Source organism: Mobula hypostoma, chromosome 11 (assembly GCF_963921235.1).
Source record: "Mobula hypostoma chromosome 11, sMobHyp1.1, whole genome shotgun sequence".
Lineage (NCBI taxonomy): Eukaryota > Metazoa > Chordata > Chondrichthyes > Myliobatiformes > Myliobatidae > Mobula > Mobula hypostoma.
The window spans coordinates 73,413,226-73,435,461 of NC_086107.1; the positions used below are offsets into that span (position 1 = coordinate 73,413,226).

At 45.4% G+C, this 22,236-nt stretch overlaps 1 protein-coding gene across 2 annotated transcripts in view; it reads right to left on the bottom strand.

The window, feature by feature from the left end:
- Positions 1–3,408: 3,408 nt before the first annotated feature.
- The window catches only part of slc39a13 (solute carrier family 39 member 13), a 73,272-nt gene continuing 54,444 nt past the window's right edge, over positions 3,409–22,236 (bottom strand). For both annotated transcript variants that reach the window (XM_063062261.1, XM_063062260.1), the window contains exons 9-10: positions 7,415–7,514; positions 3,409–5,088 (exon numbers count right to left, since the gene is read on the bottom strand). In XM_063062261.1, coding sequence (XP_062918331.1) covers positions 5,016–5,088; positions 7,415–7,514 — 173 coding nt within the window. In that variant the 3' untranslated portion in view covers positions 3,409–5,015. The remainder of the gene's footprint in view (positions 5,089–7,414; positions 7,515–22,236) is intronic.

Genomic DNA, 22,236 nt, shown 5'->3' on the forward strand with positions numbered 1-22,236 from the left:
ATGTCATTGGTAACTATATGTACCACGACCTCTGGCTCCTCACCCTCCCACTTCAGGATATCTTGGACACGATCAGAAATATCCCGGACCCTGGCACCAGGGAGGCAAACTACCATCCGGGTCTCTGGACTGCGTCCACAGAATCGCCTATCTGACCCCCTTACTATCGAGTCCCCTATCACAACTGCCCTCCTCTTCCTTGCCCTACCCTTCTGAGCTACAGGGCCAGACTTTGTGCCGGAGGCACGGCCACTGTCGCTTCCCCCGGGTAAGCTGTTCCCCCCAACAGTACTCAAACAGGAGTACCTGTTGTTAAGGGGCACAGCCACCGGGGTACTCCCCATCACCTGACTTTTCCCCTTCCCCCTCCTAACCGTGACCCACTTGTCTGCCTCCCGTGGCCCCGGCGTGACCACCTGCCTTCCACTCCTCTCTATCACCTCCTCGCTCTCCCTGACCAGACGAAGGTCATCGAGCTGCAGCTCCAGTTCCGTAACGCGGTCCCTTAGGAGCTGCATCTCGATGCACTTGGCGCAGATGTAGACGTCCGGGAGGCTTGGAGACTCCAGGGCCTCCCACATCCGACACCGAGAACAGCAAACTGCCCTCACAGTCATAATGCCCCTCTCCTCAAATAGCAACAGAAAATGAATGTCAAACCTTCCTCGCCTCGCCCGCTTCCGCCTGGGCCAACTGGAAACTGGATTTGGTCAGCACTCTCCTCCACACATGCTGATCAAGGTTGCCAACACCCTGAAAGTCTGAATCACCTAATAAAGGATGAGTTTGCCTAAAACCATTCCATTCAGCGGATTTTACCACTGAATCACTTGAACATTGCATCTGGCCAGTTAAGCAAAATCAAATATTTTCTGAAATCTCTCAGAGGTATTGCAGAGGGGAAAATAGAAGATTTTAGAACAAAAGTTTGTTTGCAGTAAAAGACTCACTAGAAATTTCACCGGTCGATGCTGAAGTATGCCTGATGAGCGAGCAGAAAACTCATTCCCAACTAGTAAAACACTGAGTATACTGTATTATGATTGAGAGGAGCTACTTAAACAATGAAAGAGTTTTGATCCAAATGGACTACGCAGTTAGGGGAGATCACCAAATAGGGAAAAGCACATAATAACTGCATTACTTCTTGGAGCAAAGAAATTTCTTTGTATCAAAATGCTGTGGATGAGTTGTATATGCTGGGAACTTTGGATTCAAAGGTTCATTTATTATCTGAGAATCATCTTTCCAGATAGCCATGAAACAAAGAAAAAAACGACAACACCCCCAAACCCCACAAGAACATCAACTCCCAAACATCCCTCTCCCACAAAGAATACTGACCCCCAAAATACCCCTTCCCACACAAAAATATGAAAAATGCAACAAGAACAACCCTAACCCCCAAACCCAAATGATCCAATGGTGATCAGATGCAGCCAGATGGCGCTCACCTTTCAGATTCACTTCAATGTTTAAACCTCCCTTGTCGCTTTAATCAGCGAAAAGGAGTCAAACAGTAGCTTGCCACCCCCCACAGCCTTCTCACCTCCAGGCTCGCGCTGCCTCCTGGAATCCTCCCGGAGACAGCAAAGCACTGGATCACCCAAACAATCTCTGAACTGCAAATCACAGGCTTCAACAGCTCCAGAAACACACTCAAGACAAAAACAGACCAAAAGATTAAGGATGGGTCAATAGAAATCAAAACAGGAAAGATTTCAAACTGCACAAACACTAATCATGGTGAAAGCAGGCCATTCAGTACACAGATCCATGCCAGATTTCAAGGTGGGGTTAGGCTGGATATTTTTCACGACATAGACATGAATACTGTAACACACACAAAAAATGCTGGTGAACACAGCAGGCCAGGCAGCATCTCTAGGAAGAGGTACAGTCGACGTTTCAGGCCGAGACCCTTCGTCAGGGCAAACTAAAAGAAGAGATGGTAAGAGATTTGAAAGTGGGAGGGGGAGGGAGGTCGGTGGGAAGGGATGGGGAGGACGAATGGACATGGGAGCCATCCCTGCAGAAAGCAGAGGTAGCGGGATGGAAAAATGTGCTTGGTGGTGGGATCCCATTCGAGGTGGCAGAAGTTACGGAGAATTATATGGTGGACCCGGAGGCTGGTGGGGTAGTAGGTGAGGACAAGGGGAACCATATTCCTAGTGGGGTGGCGGGAGGATGGGGTGAGAGCAGATGTGCCTGAAATGGGAGAGATGCATTTGAGAGCAGAGTTGATGGTGGAGGAAGGGAAGCCCCTTCCTTTAAAAAAAGGACATCTCCCTCATCCTGGAATGAAAAGCCTCATCCTGAGAGCAGATGTGGCGGAGATGGAGGAATTGCCAGAAGGGGATGGCATTTTTGCAAGAGACAGGGTGGAAGAGGAATGGTCCAGGTGGCTGAGAGTCCTTAGGCTTATAGTAGACATCAGTAGATAAGCTGTCTCCAGAGATAGAGACAGAAAGATCAAGAAAGGGGAGGGAGGTGTCGGAAATGGACCAGGTAAACTTGAGGGCAGAGTGAAAGTTGGAGGCAAAGTTAATGAAGTCAACGAGATCAGCATGCGTGCAGAATACTGTAGATGGTTCCTTCTGTGTTATAAATTTTGTATGAATCCAATACTAAACTTAGATGCTTGGCAGCCTCTATCTAATGTAGTGGTTATAGGTTTTGGAATTTGGTGAATTGTTACAGTGGATTGTGATGAAGGCATACCAGCAGTCGGTGTGGTTTTGATGAATGTTTACCATACAGGACAGGGTGCCAATGACACAGACTCGTTTGTGCTAATTATGTTCAAACTCACTGCATTGTCATGCACCCAAGTGCAGAGTGTTCCATTATAGTACTGATCTGTGGACCTTGGGAGTGGTGAAAAGGCTTTGAAGCAGAAGATAAGCAGCTTCTTACCTGTCCTTGGAACCGTATTTACACGCGTGTTGAGCTCCACCATCTGTTTAGAGTCCACCCAATTTAATACAATTAGGGTGACATTCAACATGATGGAAACTGTCTACATATTGGCAGGAGGGGACAGACCCAATAAGAAGTACTCCACTCTAAAGAATGAACTATTACATCCCAACTGGCCAATAGCAATACCAATAGTAACCTATTCTTTATCAAAACTTAGGTCTGTTCCTCAGGAATTAGACTGAAGGAGTAAATTCTGATCATCTGACTTGTGGAACTCAAATGTGTGGCATCAGCTCTGGGTGACACACAGTAGAGTCAAATACAATAAGGCAAGTGAAATGCTGGCAGATTCCACATGAGAGCTAGGTTAGAAACAACTCTCACACTGTGGTTGCAGCAAAATCACTATATTACACTGCTTCTATTCTTTTGTCTTTTTGTAACCACCATCCTTCTTCCATTCCAAAATAGAGTACATGAGACAAATTGAATGTATGCATAGTTTATTCAAATATTTCATGCTAAATATTTACAATAAAAATGAAAATACATAAATTTTATTACAAGAATACACAAAATAAAATCTATGCCTCAAAATTAGAAGAAAGTGCAGAGAGTTAGTTTATTGACAGGTCTGTGCATAGTTGCAAGGTGCTGTGGATCTCATCTATGCAATGAGCAGCAGTCCCACACTAAAGCAGACAGCACCAACAATGTTAATTTAACAGTCTGTAACAGTCAGACCACAGGCCTCGCCTGAATACACAGGATGAGTAGTGTTTAAAAGATAACCGATTTCATTGTCACTACAAAATTGAGTAACCAAAGGGGATGACCTAGCACATGGCATTGTTAAACCAACATAACAAAAGCGCATTCATCCACACCAAATGCATCACTGTGGCGGTAATCTTTGGCTGACATGGGTGAGGACAAGAGGTTTCAGGGTCAATTTGTTTGCGCTATCCAAACATCATGTATGTGGCAATCAAATGTGCGAAGAGATTACTTGCCTTTAAAATATTTAAAGTAACTGTGGGAAATCAATGTAAAATTTGAGATCATGGAACGTGTTAATCTGATTCCACAGTACAACTGAAATTCAACTCACACTCAGAGCATAACACGGGCTGGTAAAAAGAGAAAATCTGCAAATGCTGGAAATCCAAACAAATCACACAAAATGCTGGAGGAACTCTGCAGGCCAGGCAGCATCTATGGAAAAGAGTACAGTTGACATTTCGGGCTGTTTACTCAGTCCTGTTTATTCTATTCCATGGATGCTGCCTGGTCTGCTGAGTTCCTCCAGCATTTTGTGTGTGACACTTGGGCTGGTGTTTGGCAAAAGCGGGGTGGGAAGAGCAGTAAGGTGCTCAGGTGTAAATTACTTTCTCACAATTATTTGTCTTGATCTGGTCAGGCAGAAAGAACAGCTACCTGGCATTTCTTGAGGACAACTTGCAGGCCTTAAAAGTGAATGTTCACCTTCTTTCCGAATGTATTCAGTATTTTTTCTGAAAGAAGGTGAACATTACCTGTTAGGCCTTCAATATATTCAAGTACCTGCAAGTGAAGTCATTAAATAATGGCATGCACTACTGTACTCCAGGAGTTTAAGCTGATGTCGGTTGACCGGTTGTGAATCTCATCCAGTGACAAGGTTTATCAGGCACATTTCTTTTGCTCCTTTTGTATTGAGAAGGGAGAGAAAGGAGGATCCATGAAATACTAAGTATACACAACAATAACCACCCAGGTGGTCAGATAAATTGAGGAGTCAAGGCTGCTAGATTTTGAAGCACCATGAACTATCCAGTGGCTGTTTGTAGATGTGTGACATCTGACAGCAGGCTTTATTGCATTTTTATTTGGTTGAGCACTGAACTGATCAGTTGTTAAACATAATTTTATTATTTGACTCAGCTAAGAGATGATGGTCAGATTGGACAGGAAGGGATGAATCTGTACATCTCTTTTCTGATGCACTAGTTGGTCTTGCTGATCAAATTATGTAAATAATGCTGGCTGTAGGTTACCTTTCTGCAGGTACCACTAAAATGACACTCTGATCTAGGATCATCCCAAGGCATCAGTTAGACAATGGCAGACACCAGCATCATGACTGCAATCCCACAGCAAAGGAGCAATACTTGATACACAGAGTTCCTGCAACAAAGAATCATATATTAACTAAGCAGGCACCAGCAAAGTAAACTTTCAGAAGCAAACATGCTACATGCATACATTCCCCAAATGTCAATTCCTCACAATTATTTACAGCTTTAGTAGCTGATGCATAGTAAACTATATCCAATAACAAGGCTTAAATTCCATAACTTAAAACATCTTCCCTCTACACTCTCAGTTCTGATGCAAGGTCTTGACCTGGAATTTTGATCATTCCTTTCCCTCCACCGATGCTGCTGGATTTGCTGAGTTCCCCTGGTAGTTTGATTTTACTCCAGGCTGCAGTGTCTGCAGTCTTTGTTGCAACTGAATCCAGTGTCCATATATCTATAAACCCCAGTCTTGGGTATTCTCATGAAAGCATTCACAGCTCTGAGAAAAAACTCAAATGTTAACAAATCTCTGCAAAACAACTTCACTGAGTCTAGTGCTACCTAAGAATACAGAAAATGACCCATATGTCATAAATGCACAGAAAAAATATTGCGTGCAAATTGATTTGGAAAAGAAAAATAAAGCCCAATGCTGAAAGATTATTGGATTATAAGATTATGAAATTATGAGATTTTGATGGAATCCACAGATAATGATGCCCTTCAGGATAACACAAGAAAGTAGCGAAGAGCAATACAAGCACAAGTCAGAGGCCAAGTAAACCTCAGGCTGTGATCACTGTGTCCCTTCAACAGGATTACCACTAGCCCCAACAACAAGATGCCTTCAAAAAGATTTTGAACTATTTTAAATGCCTTTAACATCTAAAGGGGTTCAAATAGATTAAAAATAGAAAACAGCATAAAATGTTAAAAATAATTAAAACATTAAACATCTTTGAAACATTTTGAGGTTTGAAGGAAAATTGTAGAGGGAAATGCTGGGAAAATTGTAAACATTACCGCTGCATTCTAAAGAGGGTGTAATTATCGACCTACTAACAACAGAACAGTCTCTGTTGGGGAAAAGTGGGGGGGGGGAGAGTGGGGTAGTGAGACTATCTCCATTATCTTTGTAAACTAAATGGACACTTTTCTATGCTGTATCATTCAATGATTCTGTAAATGAATTCAAACACTGACTCCATTCAAATTAAAGATATTCTATCTATAGACCAGTCACCCTGATGTAATGCTAAATAGCTAGTTAAGATAACATCTAGTCTCTCCTTTCAGTTCATCAGTGCTCTGCCACAGGGCTTAACAAGTCTAGATGTGTTAACATCTGACTTTCAGAGATCCATTTGGATTGGTTTGTTTGCACTAGGATACTAGGAAGTTTGAAATAAATTGATCCGCAACAGGGTGAAGTACACAATTCCCAACTGCATCTTTGGTTGTCAGCCAGCTCCATTCATAGTGCGATCCATGACCTTAGCATGTTCAAAATTTCTCAACAGCCAAATATTTTTGTAACATACTCAGAAAAACACAACAGCCGAACTTCACTAAACCATGTCCTTCAAATAGAAATGAGCAGATAATGTACTCTGGTGATCCTGTTTGCAAGTTAATTGCCAATATCTCGTCTTTACTTCTACTTTATACCTATTCCACTTGCTTTTTTTAAACGACTCCAAAGGACCCAAGAAACAAACAAAAAAGACACATTTCCCCTGGCAGTTCTAATTTCTCATTTAATCTCCCTTCATCCTCTTTCGAATATAAACCCAGCTTGTCCAATTTTCCTCAACTACAATCTTTCATTCTTGGCACCATCTTCTGCACACTTTCTAAAGCAATTGCATCTTCCCTAAAACACTTATCAGATCAGTACACAGTCCATGAACCTATAAACACCACCTTGTTTTTCTTCACTTTGTAATTTAGAGTAATTTTATGTCTTTGTACTTGTTGTGGACAACATATTGCATTTCATATAAGACAGTGGTAATAAACCTGATTCAGTACTCGAGATGCAGCCTGATTGGCACTACATACTGTTCTAACATAACAATTCTGCTCTCTTCATCTTGCACAACAGATTGGAGTGATATTATTCACTGGCATGCAGTCATGAATGTTCTAGTAACAAATGTTTGAGTATTGCTTTGTTTTAATAACTCAAATAAGTGAGGAAAAGTGTTTATACATCTAGAAAACTATTCACTTTAGCAGCATGGTCCTGTCAAGGGGGTATTAAGTTGACACATCTCCATTACTAATATTAAAGGCACAATAATGATCATGGTCATTTATTTTACAGCTAAACAATCTAATTTCTGTGTGAGGAATGAGTGGATTTTTTTTCCACCCAACTATTCCAGAATAAAAACACCATTCTGAAGACTACACTAGCAACAAATACTCACTGCACATCTGTCTCTTGAAGGAGATCAGGTACCACAGTAACCAGAGCAATGTATAGAAATCCTCCTGACGTGAATGGCAAAATCCAAGCTACACTGCCACCTGTACAATTGAAGAGAGATTGATAAATTAGAATTACAGAGACTATATTTCCCTTTCCCTGCAAACTCTGAGTATTATATGCTAACATTTCAGTAAAAGTGGTTGTCATCAGTGCCATTTATTGCAATTGGCACAAGTTCCTCTACATCGGTGAGACATGACACAGGTTAGGAGGAAAGCACTTTCTTGAGTGCCCTTGCTCTTGTAGATGTTCAGTAAGGCAAAAGTCAAGATAATATGCTGACAGACACAGTTTGCAGATATAGTGCAGTCACCCAGGTTGCACACAATCCTTGAAAGCCCAACTCTCCTTTGTACGGCCTTTTCTGCTGAAGCCTGGGACCCAAAGTCACCAAGACAAGGATGGTAATGAAATCTTCTGACACTTACTAATTGTTGGATAATTATTTTACTAATCTTAGAATATTATTGTCCTAAAACACAGATTTTAGTAACACCTGAAATATGTATAATTGGCATTTAAATATTCAAATGGAATTCAGAAGTGCAGAAAATTTCTATTAAATCAATTAACTATAAAAATGGATAATTCTGAACAGCAATTTCATAGGAGCCCAATGTCAGGGACAGAGCTGTTCTCTTTATGCTTTAAGTATACAAAATGTGAGTTGTCAGAGTCCAGTTAAAGCGACAATATTCTGTCTGCCAAACCAGCCAGGATCATCCGGTGGTCAGCTATTTTAATTCCACTTCCCATTTCCACATCAAAATGTCTGTCTATGGCCTCCTTTACTGCCAAATTGAGACTAGCAGGTTAGGGGAACAGCACCTCATATTCTGCCTTGGTAGTTACCAACCTGACGGTATGAATATTGATTTCTCTAACTTCAGTAACCACTCCCCTTTGTCATCCTCCGTTTTTTAAAAAATCATTCTACCACCCCTTCTCTTTTCCCTCCCACATCTTCCTCCCGCTGGTTTGCCTCATTCCTAGGTCCACTGTTCTCAATAAACAGATTCCATTTTCTTCAGCCCTTTGCCACTTCCACCTATCACCTCCCAGCTTCTTACATCATTCCCTCTCCTCCTCATCCACCCACCCATCTTCCTCCCCCTCACCTACACTCATCTATCACCTGCTCCACTCCTTCCCCAGCCTTTTACATTTCTGCCCTCTTTTTAGTCCTGAAGGGTCTCGTCCTGAAACATTGAGTGTTTTTTCCCTTCCTAGATAGTGAGTGACCTGCTAAGTTCCTCCAGCATTTTACGCAGTATTTCAGTGGTCAACTAGACTGTCACTCCAAGAACATAAAATGAGCCACACAGATTGTCTTTACAAAGATGGGTTGAGCCCAAAGGTATTGGGCAAGGGAACAAAAGACACAGTGCTATTTATTTTTGGAGGTGGGGGGGAGAACAGACAAAGCAAGCAAACAAGGTTATCGTGTGACGCCACACCAGGCTATCTGATGATTGATGCTAATTAGAGAGATAAGAGAGACAATGGAGAAACATTCAAAATGCCAATAAGAGAGGAGAGAGGGATTAATGGAAAAGAAACACAATTCAGAATATTGACAGACTGGTTACTTTGAACCTGAACTGTTTGGAGTTTGATGGACAGGTGATACCCCACCAGGGTGATAAAAAGAGCAGGTTCGCTAAGGCACGCGACACACGAGATCACGAGATAACGAGACCCTGGAAAGAGTGGTGTGCCCCCACAAGTTGGTGCGAGTTAGGAGGTCCGGTTCGCGGGAACCAACCATAGGCTCACAGGGTGTAAAGGTACGATCGGTGGGAACCTGGTGTGTATGTCTGCCCTTGCCTGGGTGCCGGGTTCACCACGGAAGAACAATCGTATCCGGAACGGAGGGGTCACAGTCGGTGACCACAGCGGGATAGAAGACATCAAAGGGTCCGCCCGAAACCAACTGCGAAGACATCAAAGGTCTGCCTGAATCAAATTGCATCCCCCTCCCTCTCTCTCTCTCCAACATCACAACAGCAATTACTGCGAACTATACTAAGCTGAACTGAACTCTGCGTCACTTAAGATTGATCATTTTACCCCTAGACTACGATAGAGCTTGGTTGATCCCTATTACCCTAGTTCTGTGTACATGTGTGTATTATCATTGCTAACCTGTTGTACTTATATCCTTACGATTAGAGTACTGTTACTTATTTCTTTAATAAAACTTTATTAGTTCCTAGTAATCCAGACTCCAACGAGTGGTCCATTTCTGCTGGTTTGGCAACCCAGTTACAGGATACGTAACATAAGTGGGGAGCTTGTCTGCGATTTTGAACGCCAAATTTGAGACTGGGTAAATTGATTGGGTTAAAATTCCTGACAGAAAGGGCAAACAGCAGAAATGGAGATTGAGGAATTTCTAAAGGCACCAACCTTGGAGGCATCAGAGGATGCCAGGAAATCAGAATTGGCGACTGTTGCCAAACGGTTGAATCTTTTTAAGGGGAAGTCGACAATGAGGAGAGCGGAGATGCACAGAGCTATCACTGAGCATTATGTATCTAAAGGTGTGTTTCCCCAAGGGGAGCTGGAAGTGGTATCTATGAGCAAACCTGGTGGAGAAGCAGTGCAGCTGCAGATGGAAAAACTGAGACCAGAGCACGAGTTCCAGGTAAAGCAGTTAAAACGAGAAGAGAGAGAGAAACAGAAGGAAAGGGAATTTGAGCTGGAGAAGTTAAGGATGACGCTAGTGCAGGGCCCCATGCCGAACCAAGGTGGAGGGTTCAGGGCGACCCAGGAGGTTAGGGTGGTTCCCCCGTTTGAGGAGGCTGATGTTGATCGGTACTTTCTACATTTTGAAAAAGTCGCTGCAAGTCAGGACTGGCCGAGGAATAAGTGGGCTGTTTTGCTTCAGAGCGTACTTAAAGGGAAGGCTCAGCAAGCTTACTCAGCATTGTCCGCAGAAGATGCCCAGAGGTATGATGTGGTGAAAGAGGCTGTACTCAGGAGTTATGAGTTGGTCCCGGAGGCATACTGGCAGAGGTTACGGAACGTGAGGAAGCAGTGGGGGGGCCACACGTATTTAGAGTTTGCCCGTGAGATGCAGATGTATTGTGAGTGTTGGTGCGCCTCGAAAGGAGTCAATGGGGATTATGACAGACTGCTACAGCTAATACTGATTGAACAATTTAAAGGTTGTGTCCCTGAAGGTATGAGGCCCTACCTAGATGAGAAAGAGGCAGAAACCTTAGCCACAACTGCTAAGTTAGCCGATGAATATGCGTTAACACAGAAAACGAAGTTTACCCTGAGTAAAAGCTACCAGAAGGGTAGTCGAGAGGGCAGAGAGAGTCCGCCGGAAAAGCCAGAAAGTAAGCCGGGGACTAGGGAGAAGGATAAGGAAGACAGGAAGCAGTTTGGTAGGAAGTCTCCTGGGGTCGTATGCTATAATTGTGGGAAAGCCGGTCACTTTGCATCCAGGTGCTTTGCCCCAAAAAAGGAGATGGGGAAAGGAAAAACGACAACTCTGACTGGCTGTATTGAGCCGGCAAACAAACTGCTAGGGAAGAAGAGGTCTGATAGAGTTCAGGAAGGGCGTGAGAAGTTTATTTCGGCCAGATTGGTGTCGGTGAAGGAGGGTCAAACCCAGTTCCAGTACGGATCTGGAGAGGCACTGGGGCTCGTCAGTCATTGATCTTAAGGAGTGTGTTAGACTTTAGTTCAGAGACTGAGACTGGGGAGGTCAATGTGATAAAAGGCATTGGGAAAGGGCCTGAAGCAGTACCTTTGCACCAGATACACCTAAAAAGCGACTTGGTCTCCGGACCGGTCACGATAGCGGGTGAGGCCCAAACTACCGATGGAAGACGTGGAGGTCTTACTCGGTAATGACCTTGCAGGTGGAGAGGTGTACCCAGCAGTAAAACTGACAAGCAAACCTGCCAGGATTGAAGACCCGCCCATAGACTCACAGGTTTATCACTTGGTGCATGTCCAGAAAGGCTGCCGAAGCGAATGTAGATTTAGCTGAGACGTTTTTACCAGCCTTGTACCAGGAGGGGTTAGAAAGTGAGAAGAAGGAGCATAGTGATGCGGAAGGAAGTGAGGGAGTTGGGGTAGACTTATCATTAGCAAGGAAGGAATTTATTCAGGCACAGGAACGAGACAAGGAGCTGAGGGTTTTGACGGAGACAGCTCTCTCCAAAGTAGAATTAAAAAGGGAGCCAGTGGGCTATTATGTGAAGGAGGGAGTACTAATGAGGAAATGGAGACCAAGTACTGTGCCCGCAGATGAGGAATGGAGGGTGGTGCACCAGGTGGTAGTGCTGAAAATTTATAGGGACGAGATTTTTAACCTGGCTCACAAGATACCCCTAGGTGAACATTTTGGAGTGAGGAAGTCGGTCGATAGAATTATAAAGAGTTTTACTGGCCGAACATGAGGAAGGATATTGTTGAATATTGTAGGTGATGTCATTTATGTCAGATGGTAGGAAAGCCGAACCAGGTCCTGCCTAAAGCGCCCCTTCGACCGATACCCACTTTCGGGGAACCTTTTTCCCGAATAATTGTGGATTTTGTCGGTCCCCTGCCCAGAACTGCAAGTGGGCGAGAGTATGTGATGACTATAATGTGTGCCGCTACCAGGTTTCCGGAGGCTGTGCCCCTGGCAAGCGTCAAGGCTCCCACAGTGGTAAAGGCACTTGTGAAATTTTTCACTGTGGTGGGGTTGCCCAGGGAAATCCAGTCAGATCAGGGGAGTGTCTTCACATCTCACACATTCCGACGGATGTTGGATGAGATGGGAGCAAAGCAGATTTTGGCCTCGGCGTACCACCCAGAGTCCCAAGGGGCGTTGGAAAGATTCCACGCAACATTAAAGACCATGATTAAAATTTACTGTCAAGAGAATGCTAGGGGCTGGGATGATGCCTTGCCTCTTCTGCTATTTGCCGTAAGGGACATGGTTCAGGAGTCATTGGGGTTCAGCCCATTCGGGCTTGTCTTCGGTCGTCGGCCCAGAGGCCCCCTGACCTTACTGAAAGAGCAATGGTCCAGTCCGGCAATCCAAGTCAATGTGATTGATTATGTTTTAAAATTTCGTGAGAGGCTTAAAAGGATCTGTGACCTTGCCAAAGAAAATCTATGACACTCCCAAACTAAAATGAAACAATGGTACGATAGGCGTGCCTGCGAACAAGTGTTTCAAGTGGGTGATCGGGTCTTAGTTCTGTTCCCAGTGGTAACCAACCCCCTCCAGGTGAGATTCCACAGTCTGTACAAAGTGATTAAAAAGATAGACCCTTTGAATTATGTTATCAAAATGCCGGACAGGCGTAAACCCACACAATTGGTACACATTAACATGTTAAAAGCTTACCACGATCAGAAAACAGATCTAGTTGGTGTCATCACGAAAATTAATGAGACTGGGGTGTCAAATGATAAGGGGAAAACCCATCTTGAAAAGATAAACAGACCAGATTGGAGAACTCTATTATTTTGGCCAATTTTGCTGATAAGGTCTCTCACCTAACCCCCAAACAGAGCGAGCCGCTGATAAAGCTAATTAACCGGCACGCAGACGTATGTCCGGATGTCCCGAGGCGATGCAAAGGGACGGTGCATGATGTTGTTGTCACCTCAGACCAGCCTATTAAACAACACCCCTATAGGATGAACTTGGAGAAGGGCAAGCTAGTGGAGAAAGAAATTGAACACATGCTAGCCACAGGTATTATTAGGCCATCCAAATCGGAATGGGTGTCCCCGTGTGGTTGTCCAGAAAGTCGATGGGAGCATACGATTCTGTACAGATTACAGAAAAGTGAACGCCATCACAAAAACTGATGCATATCCCATCCCAAGGGTAGACGATTGCATTGATAAACTGGGGAGAGCAAAGTACATCACAAAGGTCGATTTGCTGGAAGGGTACTGGTGCGTTCCTTTAACCGACCGGGCTAGAGAAATCTCAGCATTTGTCACTCCATCCGGGTTATACGAGTATAATGTTTTACCTTTTGGCATGAAAGACGCCCCAGGGACCTTCCAGAGGTTGATTAATTCAGTGATAAAAAGGTTAAAGAATGCAGAAGTGTATATTGACAATTTAGTGGTCTGGAGTGACACGTGGGAGGAGCACATTGTGGCAGTTGAGGAACAGTTTAAACGGCTGTCTGAAGCCAACCTGACAGTGAACCTCGCAAAAAGTGAATTCGGCCACGTGAAGGTCACTTATCTGGGATTTGTGGTAGGACAGGGGCAGCTGGCACCGATGCAGGCTAAGGTGCAGGCTATCTCTGAAGTCCCCACCATGACAGACAAGAGAGCCCGGAGGAGGTTCTTGGAGATGGTGGGGTACTATCGGAAGTTTTGCAAAAACTTTGCGGATATTACCCTCCCTCTTACTAAGCTCTTGCAAAAGAATGTGAAGTTTGTGTGGGACAACCTTTGTCAACAGGCTTTCGAGAGTCTGAAAGCGATTCTGTGTCACCATCCTGTGCTGAATGCGCCCGACTTTTCAAAACCCTTCTCCCTAGCAACAGATGCTAGTGACGAAGCAGCCGGGGCAGTGCTGTTACAGACAGACAAACAGGAGGTTGACCACCCAGTGGCTTATTTTTCTAAGAAATTTAATATCCATCAGAGAAACCATTCCACTGTGGAGAAGGAACTACTGGCAATCATACTAGCATTACAACATTTTGAGGTTTATATTTGTCCAGCACGGAAACCACTGATAATTTACACTGATCACAACCCATTAGTGTTCTTGGCCACTATGAAGGATAAAAACAAAAGGTTACAAAGTTGGAGCCTGGTCTTACAGGAATTTGATATTAAAATAAAGCATATAAAAGGAACGGACAATGTGATTGCTGACTGTCTGTCAAGGTGTTGAAACGTAAAGTTCTCTGTATTAGCCGAATAATTGATGACCCTGTATATTAGTGTGTATCTAATAATGTGCATTCATGCCCATGATTTTTACCCCAGGACGCCAAACCAAGCTATCTGACGATTGATGCTAATTGGAGAGATAAGAGAGACAATGGAGAAATATTCAAAATGCTAATAAGAGAGGAGAGAGGGATTAACGGAAAAGAAACACAATCCAGAATATTGACAGACTGGTTACTTTGAACCTGAACTGTTTGAAGTTTGATGGACAGGTGATACCCCACCAGGGGGATAAAAAGAGCAGGTTCGCTAAGGCACGCGACACACCATGAGATCACGAGATAACAAGACCCTGGAAAGAGCGGTGTGCCCCCAGAGATCTGGTTCACGGGAACCGACCATAGGCTCACAGGGTGTAAAGGTACGATCGGTGGGAACCTGGTGTGTGTGTCTGCCCTTGCCTGGGTGCCGGGTTCACCACGGAAGAACGATCGTATCCGGAACGGAGGGTCACAGTCGGTGACCACAGCGGGACAGAAGACATCAAAGGGTCCGCCCGAAACCAACTGCGAAGACATCAAAGGTCTGCCTGAATCAAATTGCATCCCCCTCCCTCTCTCTCTCTCCAACGTCACAACAGCAATTACTGCGAACTGTACTAAGCTGAACTGAACTCTGCGTCGCTTAAGACTGATCATTTTACCCCTAGACTGCGATAGAGCTTGGTTGATCCCTATTACCCTAGTTCTGTGTACATGTGTGTATTATCATTGCTAACCTGTTGCATTTATATCATTACGATTGGAGTAGTGTGTTACTTATTTCTTTAATAACACTTTATTAGTTCCTAGTAATCCAGATTCCAATGAGTGGTTCATTTCTGCTGGTTTGGCAACCCAGTTAAGGGGTACGTAACAATTGTAAAAAGGAGAAAGGAATTCTTACAAGCAGAGAGGCTTGTAGGCAAGATAGACAGGTTGGAAAATTGAAGTATGGTTGGTTGGAAAGCTGGAAACAATGAAATCGTAAATGACAAAGTGCCACTAATATCTTTAGTGAAAAGTAGAGATAAATTTTTTAAATATTTAATAAATGACATTTAGAATGATGATCTGTTGAAGGAAAAGCTCCCAGCAACTTTTGAGAGTTTAAGTGATGAAATGGTGCTGCAATTTATGGCCGAGACCCTCCGTCAGGACTAACTGAAGGAAGAGACTCTTCCTTCAGTTAGTCCTGATGAAGGGTCTCAGCCTGATACGTTGACTGTACCTCTTCCTAGAGATGCTGCCTGGCCTGCTGCGTTCACCAGCAACTTTGATGTGTGTTGTTTGAATTTCCAGCATCTGCAGAATTCCTGTTGTTTGCTGCAATTTATGTCAGGTTAGTGTGTGCCTACCTTTCATGGTACCACAACTCAAGTGCAACTATTTCGTACCAAGGGGCCTTGCATAGTACTGACACTTCCATAAGCATCACATAAAGCACAATGCAATTAGAAAAAAGGTGTCCAATGTTAATCCTGTGAAAATAACATCATTTACAGACAGTACTTTAAGATCATGTTTTTCACCTCACAGGCTTTGCATAGCTGCATGAAATAAGGATCCAACAATACCCTGTACCATTGGATGAAAGGTCCTCATCTGAAACATTTCTCAACATCAACATTCCATAAAATCAACTGACATTTTAAGTATCATATTATAATCTTTGGTCATTGTTATCCAGGAAAAATAGCTTTGTATATCCGATGTCCATCATATATTAACTACGCACACAGGGGCACGGGGGTGGGGCGGGGGGATGCTAAGAAAGTGGATTTGGGAAACAAGGATCATTTTGTTTTAATCCAAGGTTCTTTCAGAAGTCAGAAAAGAAGCACAAAACTTTTTTGTTTTACAAATGTTTAATTAGCATCGATATAACAAAGGAAATAGGAACAGAAGCTAGCGGCAGAAGGCTTAAAGACAAAGAGACTAAGATGCTACGATTAAGATGCCGCTGCCTTGTGGTGCAGTTTCTTAAAATATATACCTTTAGACAAGGAAAAAATTCCATTCAAATTTGTAGATGTAAGGGGTTTCTTCTTTTATGTTACTGCGTAGGCTAATCAAAATGGTTTCTTTGTTATGTTAACTGCTGAGAAAGTTCTCTCACTATACTTTATAGTCGCCAAACAATTGGTACTAGAACATACAATCATCACAGCGATATTTGATTCTGCGCTTCACACTCCCTGGATTACAAATATTAAATATTAAAGATATTAAAAATAGTTAAAATCAGTAAATACTAAAAATTTAAATTATAAATCATAAATAGAAAATAGAAAAATGGAAAGTAAGGTAGTGCAAAAAAAAAATCGAAAGGCAGGTCCGGATATTTGGAGGGTACGGCCCAGATCCGGGTCAGGATCTGTTCAGCAGTCTTATCACAATTGGAAAGAAGCTGTTCCCAAATCTGGCCGTATGAGTCTTCAAGCTCCTGAACCTTCTCCTGGAGGGAAGAGGGAAGAAAAGTCTGTTGGCTGGGTGGGTCATGTCCTTGATGATCCTGGCAGCACTGCTCCGATAGCGTGCGGTGTAAAGTGAGTCCACGGACGGAAGATTGGTTTGTGTGATGTGCTGCACCGTGTTCACGATCTTCTGCAGCTTCTTTTGGTCTTGGACAGGCCAACTTCAATACCAGGTTGTGGTGCACCCGAGAAGAATGCTTTCTACGGTGCATCTATAAAAATTAGTGAGGGTTTTAGGGGACAGGCCAAATTTCTTTTGTTTTCTCAGGAAGTAAAGGCACTGGTGGGCCTTCTTGGCAGTGAACTCTGCTTGGTTGGACCAAGTCAGGTCATTTGTGATATTGACCCCGAGGAACTTAAAGCTTCTGACCTGTTCCACTTGCGCACCACCGATATAAATTGGGTTGTGCGGTCCGCTACTCCTTCTGAAGTCAACAACCAATTCCTTCATCTTGCTGACGTTGAGGGATAGGTTATTGTCTTCGCACCATGCCATCAGGTTCTTAATTTCCTCTCTGTACTCAAACTCATCATTACCCGAGATACGGCCTACAATTGTGTCATCAGCAAACTTATATATAGAGTTCGATGGAAACTTGGCTACACAATCATGGGTGTACAGTGAGTACAGCAGGGGGCTGAGTACACAGCCTTGTGGGGCACCGGTGCTCAGGGTGATTGTAGAGGAGAGCTTGTCCCCTATTTTTACAGCCTGGGTCCTGTCTGTGAGGAAGTTGAAGATCTAGCTGCAGATCTGAGTGCTAAGGCCCAGGTACCGGAGCTTAGAAATCAGTTTATTTGGAATGATGGTATTGAAGGCAGAGCTGTAGTCAATGAAAAGGAACCTTACGTATGCGTCTTTAGGCATACTCATCAAAGTTAGCAGCCGAATCCTTAAATACTACCCAGTCCACCGATTCAAAGCAGTCACGGAGGACCTCATCTGTTTCCTCCATCCAATGCAACACTACTTTTAACACTCTGATCTCCCGCTTCAGTTTCTGTTTGTAAGCCGGGAGGAGGAGTATGGCCTGATGGTCCGATTTTCCGAAGTGAGGTCGTGAGATGGAACAGTAGGCATCCTTGACTGCTGTGTAGCAGTGGTCAAGTATATTTGGGCCTCTAGTGGGGCAGGAGACATGTTGGTATAACTTTGGCAGTGCCTTTCTGAGGTTGGCCTGGTTAAAGTCCCCGGCTGTAATGAGCAAAACCTCCGGATACCTGGTCTCAAGTTCACTGAGGTTGGCATACAGTATATTCAGAACACACTCCACGTCCACCTGGGGGGGGAATGTAGACCGCTGTCAGTATGATCAAGGTGAATTCCCATGGCAGATAGTAGGGACGACACTTCACCGACAGGTGTTCCAGGTCCGGGCTGCAGGAGCTTGTAAGTGCCACTGTGTCTGAGCACCACGCAGTGTAGATCATGTAGGCAGACACCATCTTCCCTTGTCTTGCCCGAAGACGCCGTGCGGTCCATCCGATGGATCGAAAATCCCTCCAGTTGGATGGCACAGTCGGGTGGCAGGGGAGAGCCAGGTCTTGGTGAAACAGAATACACAGCAGTTCTGCATCTCCCTGCAGTAGGTGAGTCTCCCTTCAAGATCATCCACCTTGTTCTCTATGGCTTGCACATTAGCTAGTAGGATGGTGGGCATAGGGACCCTGAAGCCCCTCAGCTTCAATCTGACCAGCAGCCCAGCTCTTTTCCCACGCTTGCTCGGTAAATAGTGCATCTTTCCAGGTCTCCATCGATGCAGTGTGTTGTCGTCAGCTCTTTGAGGTTGGTGTATGCGTCCCGCAGGAATCGATCCACGGGTCGCGTCGTCGGACATTCCGGGTCGGGCCACTTCCAGCTGCCGGGGGCCTGGGCTGTCAAATGGGTCAGGCCCCAAAGCCGACACTTAATCCCGGATGGCCGGGCTCCTTGCTGAAACAAGCCCTTAAGTCATCGCTCCAGTTGAGCCTCGGGCTCGATTTCCGAGGTCGGCAGCGGAGGCCTCACTTCCGGCAGATGTGCATGTCCACCAACGGGGCTTTACGGTGATCACTCCGGGGAAGCGTCTGGGGCACCTTGAGGTCTCCGCCGTCACTTCTGTGTGGTCGTCTGCTCTGGAGAGGTGCTGGTCGGAATGGGCCGTGTCTCCAAGTGCTCCAGCACGGTAGCAGACCGCGGGTCTCCAGGAACGTGGTGGGCCTCGCTGGTCAGGTCCAGGTGCGGTCCGGAGTTTAAGAAGCAGTTCTGGCGCGGTGGTCTCCAGCTTGGTCAGTGCTGTTGATCTTTATCGCTAGCAGCTTGTTTGGGTTACAGAGAGAGTTGTATTCAGTAGCTAACCAATTGGGATAGATGTTATTCTTTCCTGTGTGTCTGTAAGCTATTGTGATGCGTGGGTTTTTGGGCAGAAGGCGCAATGGGGAGAGAGAGAGAATGGACGTGATGCTGTGAACTGGCCGATGGGGCGGACCCTGAGGTCCACGGTCTTCAGCGAGGAGAAGAGACGAAGACAGACTCGTGTGGAGCGTCTAGTTGACCACTGTGGTTGGTCCCAGGCGGCAGGTTGAGGTGGTCAGAGGGGATCGAATGGTGGAAAGCCGACCCCGTTACTAGAGCTCCAACTGTGCACAAAGAGGTTGAACTTTGATAAGTTTGGCGCCTTTTATATTTTATCTCTATTAATTATATAGTTCCAATAATATCTATAAATTGTTATGATTTACTCGTATATGGTGTATTGTCTGTTATTTGGCGGGGTGGGGTTCATCACACAGCATCCACACAAACTTAATTACCCAGTTTGGCGAGACCGAAGGCTGCTTCCCCTAGACGAAAGCGAGTTGAGCGAGCCTGAGGCTTACCGGGGGGCTACATTTGGGGGCTTCGTCCAAGATTGAATTCAGTGGTGTGCTGCGTGATTGCTCTGTTTAAATCAGTGCTGCTGTGTCTCTGTGGGATTGCGGTTAGTAATGTGTCTCTCTGTGGGACTGCTGGTTATTACTGCATGCATGTTGGTGGTAGGACGAGGGCTGTCCATACTGTTAGGAGAGAGAGGAAAGAGTGGTCTGATTCGGAGATAGTGTCTGCGAATAAATGTTCCAGCTATGGCAGGCTCCACCTGGCTTTTGGGATACAGTCCACCTCTAAAGGGCGGAGGGGTACGAGACGTGGGTGGAGCTGATCTCTCAGTTGTTAGATGAGTGGCAGTGCTCCGTTGAGGGACAGCGACAGGGATTGGTTGAAAGTTTGAGTAGGCGGGCTGTTGACGGTGTTAGAACTGTTAGGTTCAATTACCCCGTAGTGACAGCTGCCAGTTATCTGAAAGGGGGGGAAAGCTTTCAGTGTACCTTCTCTGGCTAGGAGGGCAGCTAGGTTGCTTGCAGTGCCAGGGTGATCATTTCAGGGGATCGGCCCCTCCCTCAGTTGTTCAGCTGATCAGAGAGGTGTCGGGAAACTTAGTGGAGGCCCAGTGGGGGAGCGGCTTGGGGTCTTTGGGGGAGCACGTTCCCAGCAATGTACCAAGGAACTTCCTAAAGGAAAAGACCCTATTCCTGAAGGCTTAGAGGGACCCAGTGTGTTGTTACTGATAGGTGGAAGCTATGCTAAAGCTATCCTCGACACCGGGGCACAGGTCAAGTTGTTGTACAGTTCTTTTTACAACCGGTGTTTGAAGCATTTACCCTTGACAACATTAAGGGCACCAGAGATTTAGGGTACCAGTGCCAGTGATTATCCAGAAGATGATGATTGATTAGTGAACCTGGAGTTCATGGGGGCATTGTCTGTGCACTCAGCGTTTCGAGCTGCTTGTGAGGACGTGTGTAGCAGCCTTGGGCGGTACTAAATTTAAACGAGACCCGATTGTGGTACGGCCTGGGAGAAGTATCTGAGGGTAGGGTGAGACCCTTTTAGTAGACGCTCTGAAATACCACGAGGGAGGGGAGTTGACCGCTGAAGACACCTCGGTGAGAAAGAGGTCGCAGCGACTGGACCCTGTAGCCATGGAAGACGTAGGCAGCATGTGTGTGGATTATAGGACTCTGAACAGGCGCACTGTCATTGACCAGAATACGGCCCTGAGGGCCGAAGATGCTATGGTCTGTTTGTGTGGTGCGACGCGGTTTAATGTGCTGGATCTGAGGAGTGGATGTTGCCAGATCCCGATGAGTGAGGCTGACGAGGAGAAGACTGCCTTTATAGGTTCCCTAGGATCCTTTTGATCTGAAAAGATGCCCCAGGGCATATCCGGAGCCCCTGCAACCTTCCCGCGGGCCATGAGGAAGACCATGGGGGATGTGGAGATGTTTGGAGTTTTGGCGTATATGGATGATCGCCTAGGGTTCGGATTCGCCTTGGGGGACGATGATGTGAGGCGAGTGCCAGAGCCCGGGACCACTATTGAAGACTTGGAGTTCATGCTTGTCAAAGTGGAGACGGAGAAACGGAATTCCGAGCCGAAACTGCGGTCATGTACTGATGAATTAATCCAGAGAGACGAAACAATGACCAACGTTTGAAAGGATCAGCAGAAACTCAAGAATTCCATCCAGAACAGATTGGAAGAAGTTGGTGGTGTAATTGTGTCCCAGATGGAGATGGACATGAAGCGTTGGTCAGAACTGCTGAGACTGGAGCCAGAGTTGGAGGAATCAGAGAAGAAGCTGACATCTCGACTACAGGAGGCTGAAGAGGCAGCCCAGGCTAAGTGCTTCAGTTTGGAGAAAATCAAACAGCAGCTACTGATCGAGGAAATGAGGAAGAATACGGATTCGAAGGATGCTGGTGCTGGATGTGTGGTACATGCTGCCTTTCGCTAACTTTCCCTTGATTGAGGAAGAGACTTTTGGCCCTTCACCCACTGAGTCGGGTGTAGTGAGGAGGGCTAGGTGTGGGCAGCCTGAGTTACTGCAGGACCCTGAAGGAAAAGAAGAGGGACCCCAGACATGGGACAGGGGGCTCCGAGTTGCAGTGGAAGCATGAGTGAGAGATTGAGAGAGGAGTTGGCAAGCAGACCCGTGGTATCCCCAGTAGTGTCCGAGCCTTACGGGTTTAGGTGAGGGGGTACGGAGGTCTTGGAGGATTGGGAAACTCCCGGATAGGTTGGCCTATGTAGCACCCGTGGGACCGGGCGTAAGGTCCACTGTTTGGGGAGCAATGTCACTGTATTGTACCTGGATTGGGTTTTTGTGTCTGCAGGAATGGTTGGCGAGTTATTTAGAAGTCATGAGGACATGACTTTATTTGGTGGGGGGAGAGTGTAAGAGGTTTCTTCTTTTATGTTGCTGCATAGGCTAATCAAAATGGCTTCTTTGTTATGTGAACTGCTGAGAAAGTTCTCTCGCTAGCAGCTTGTTTGGGTTATAGAGGG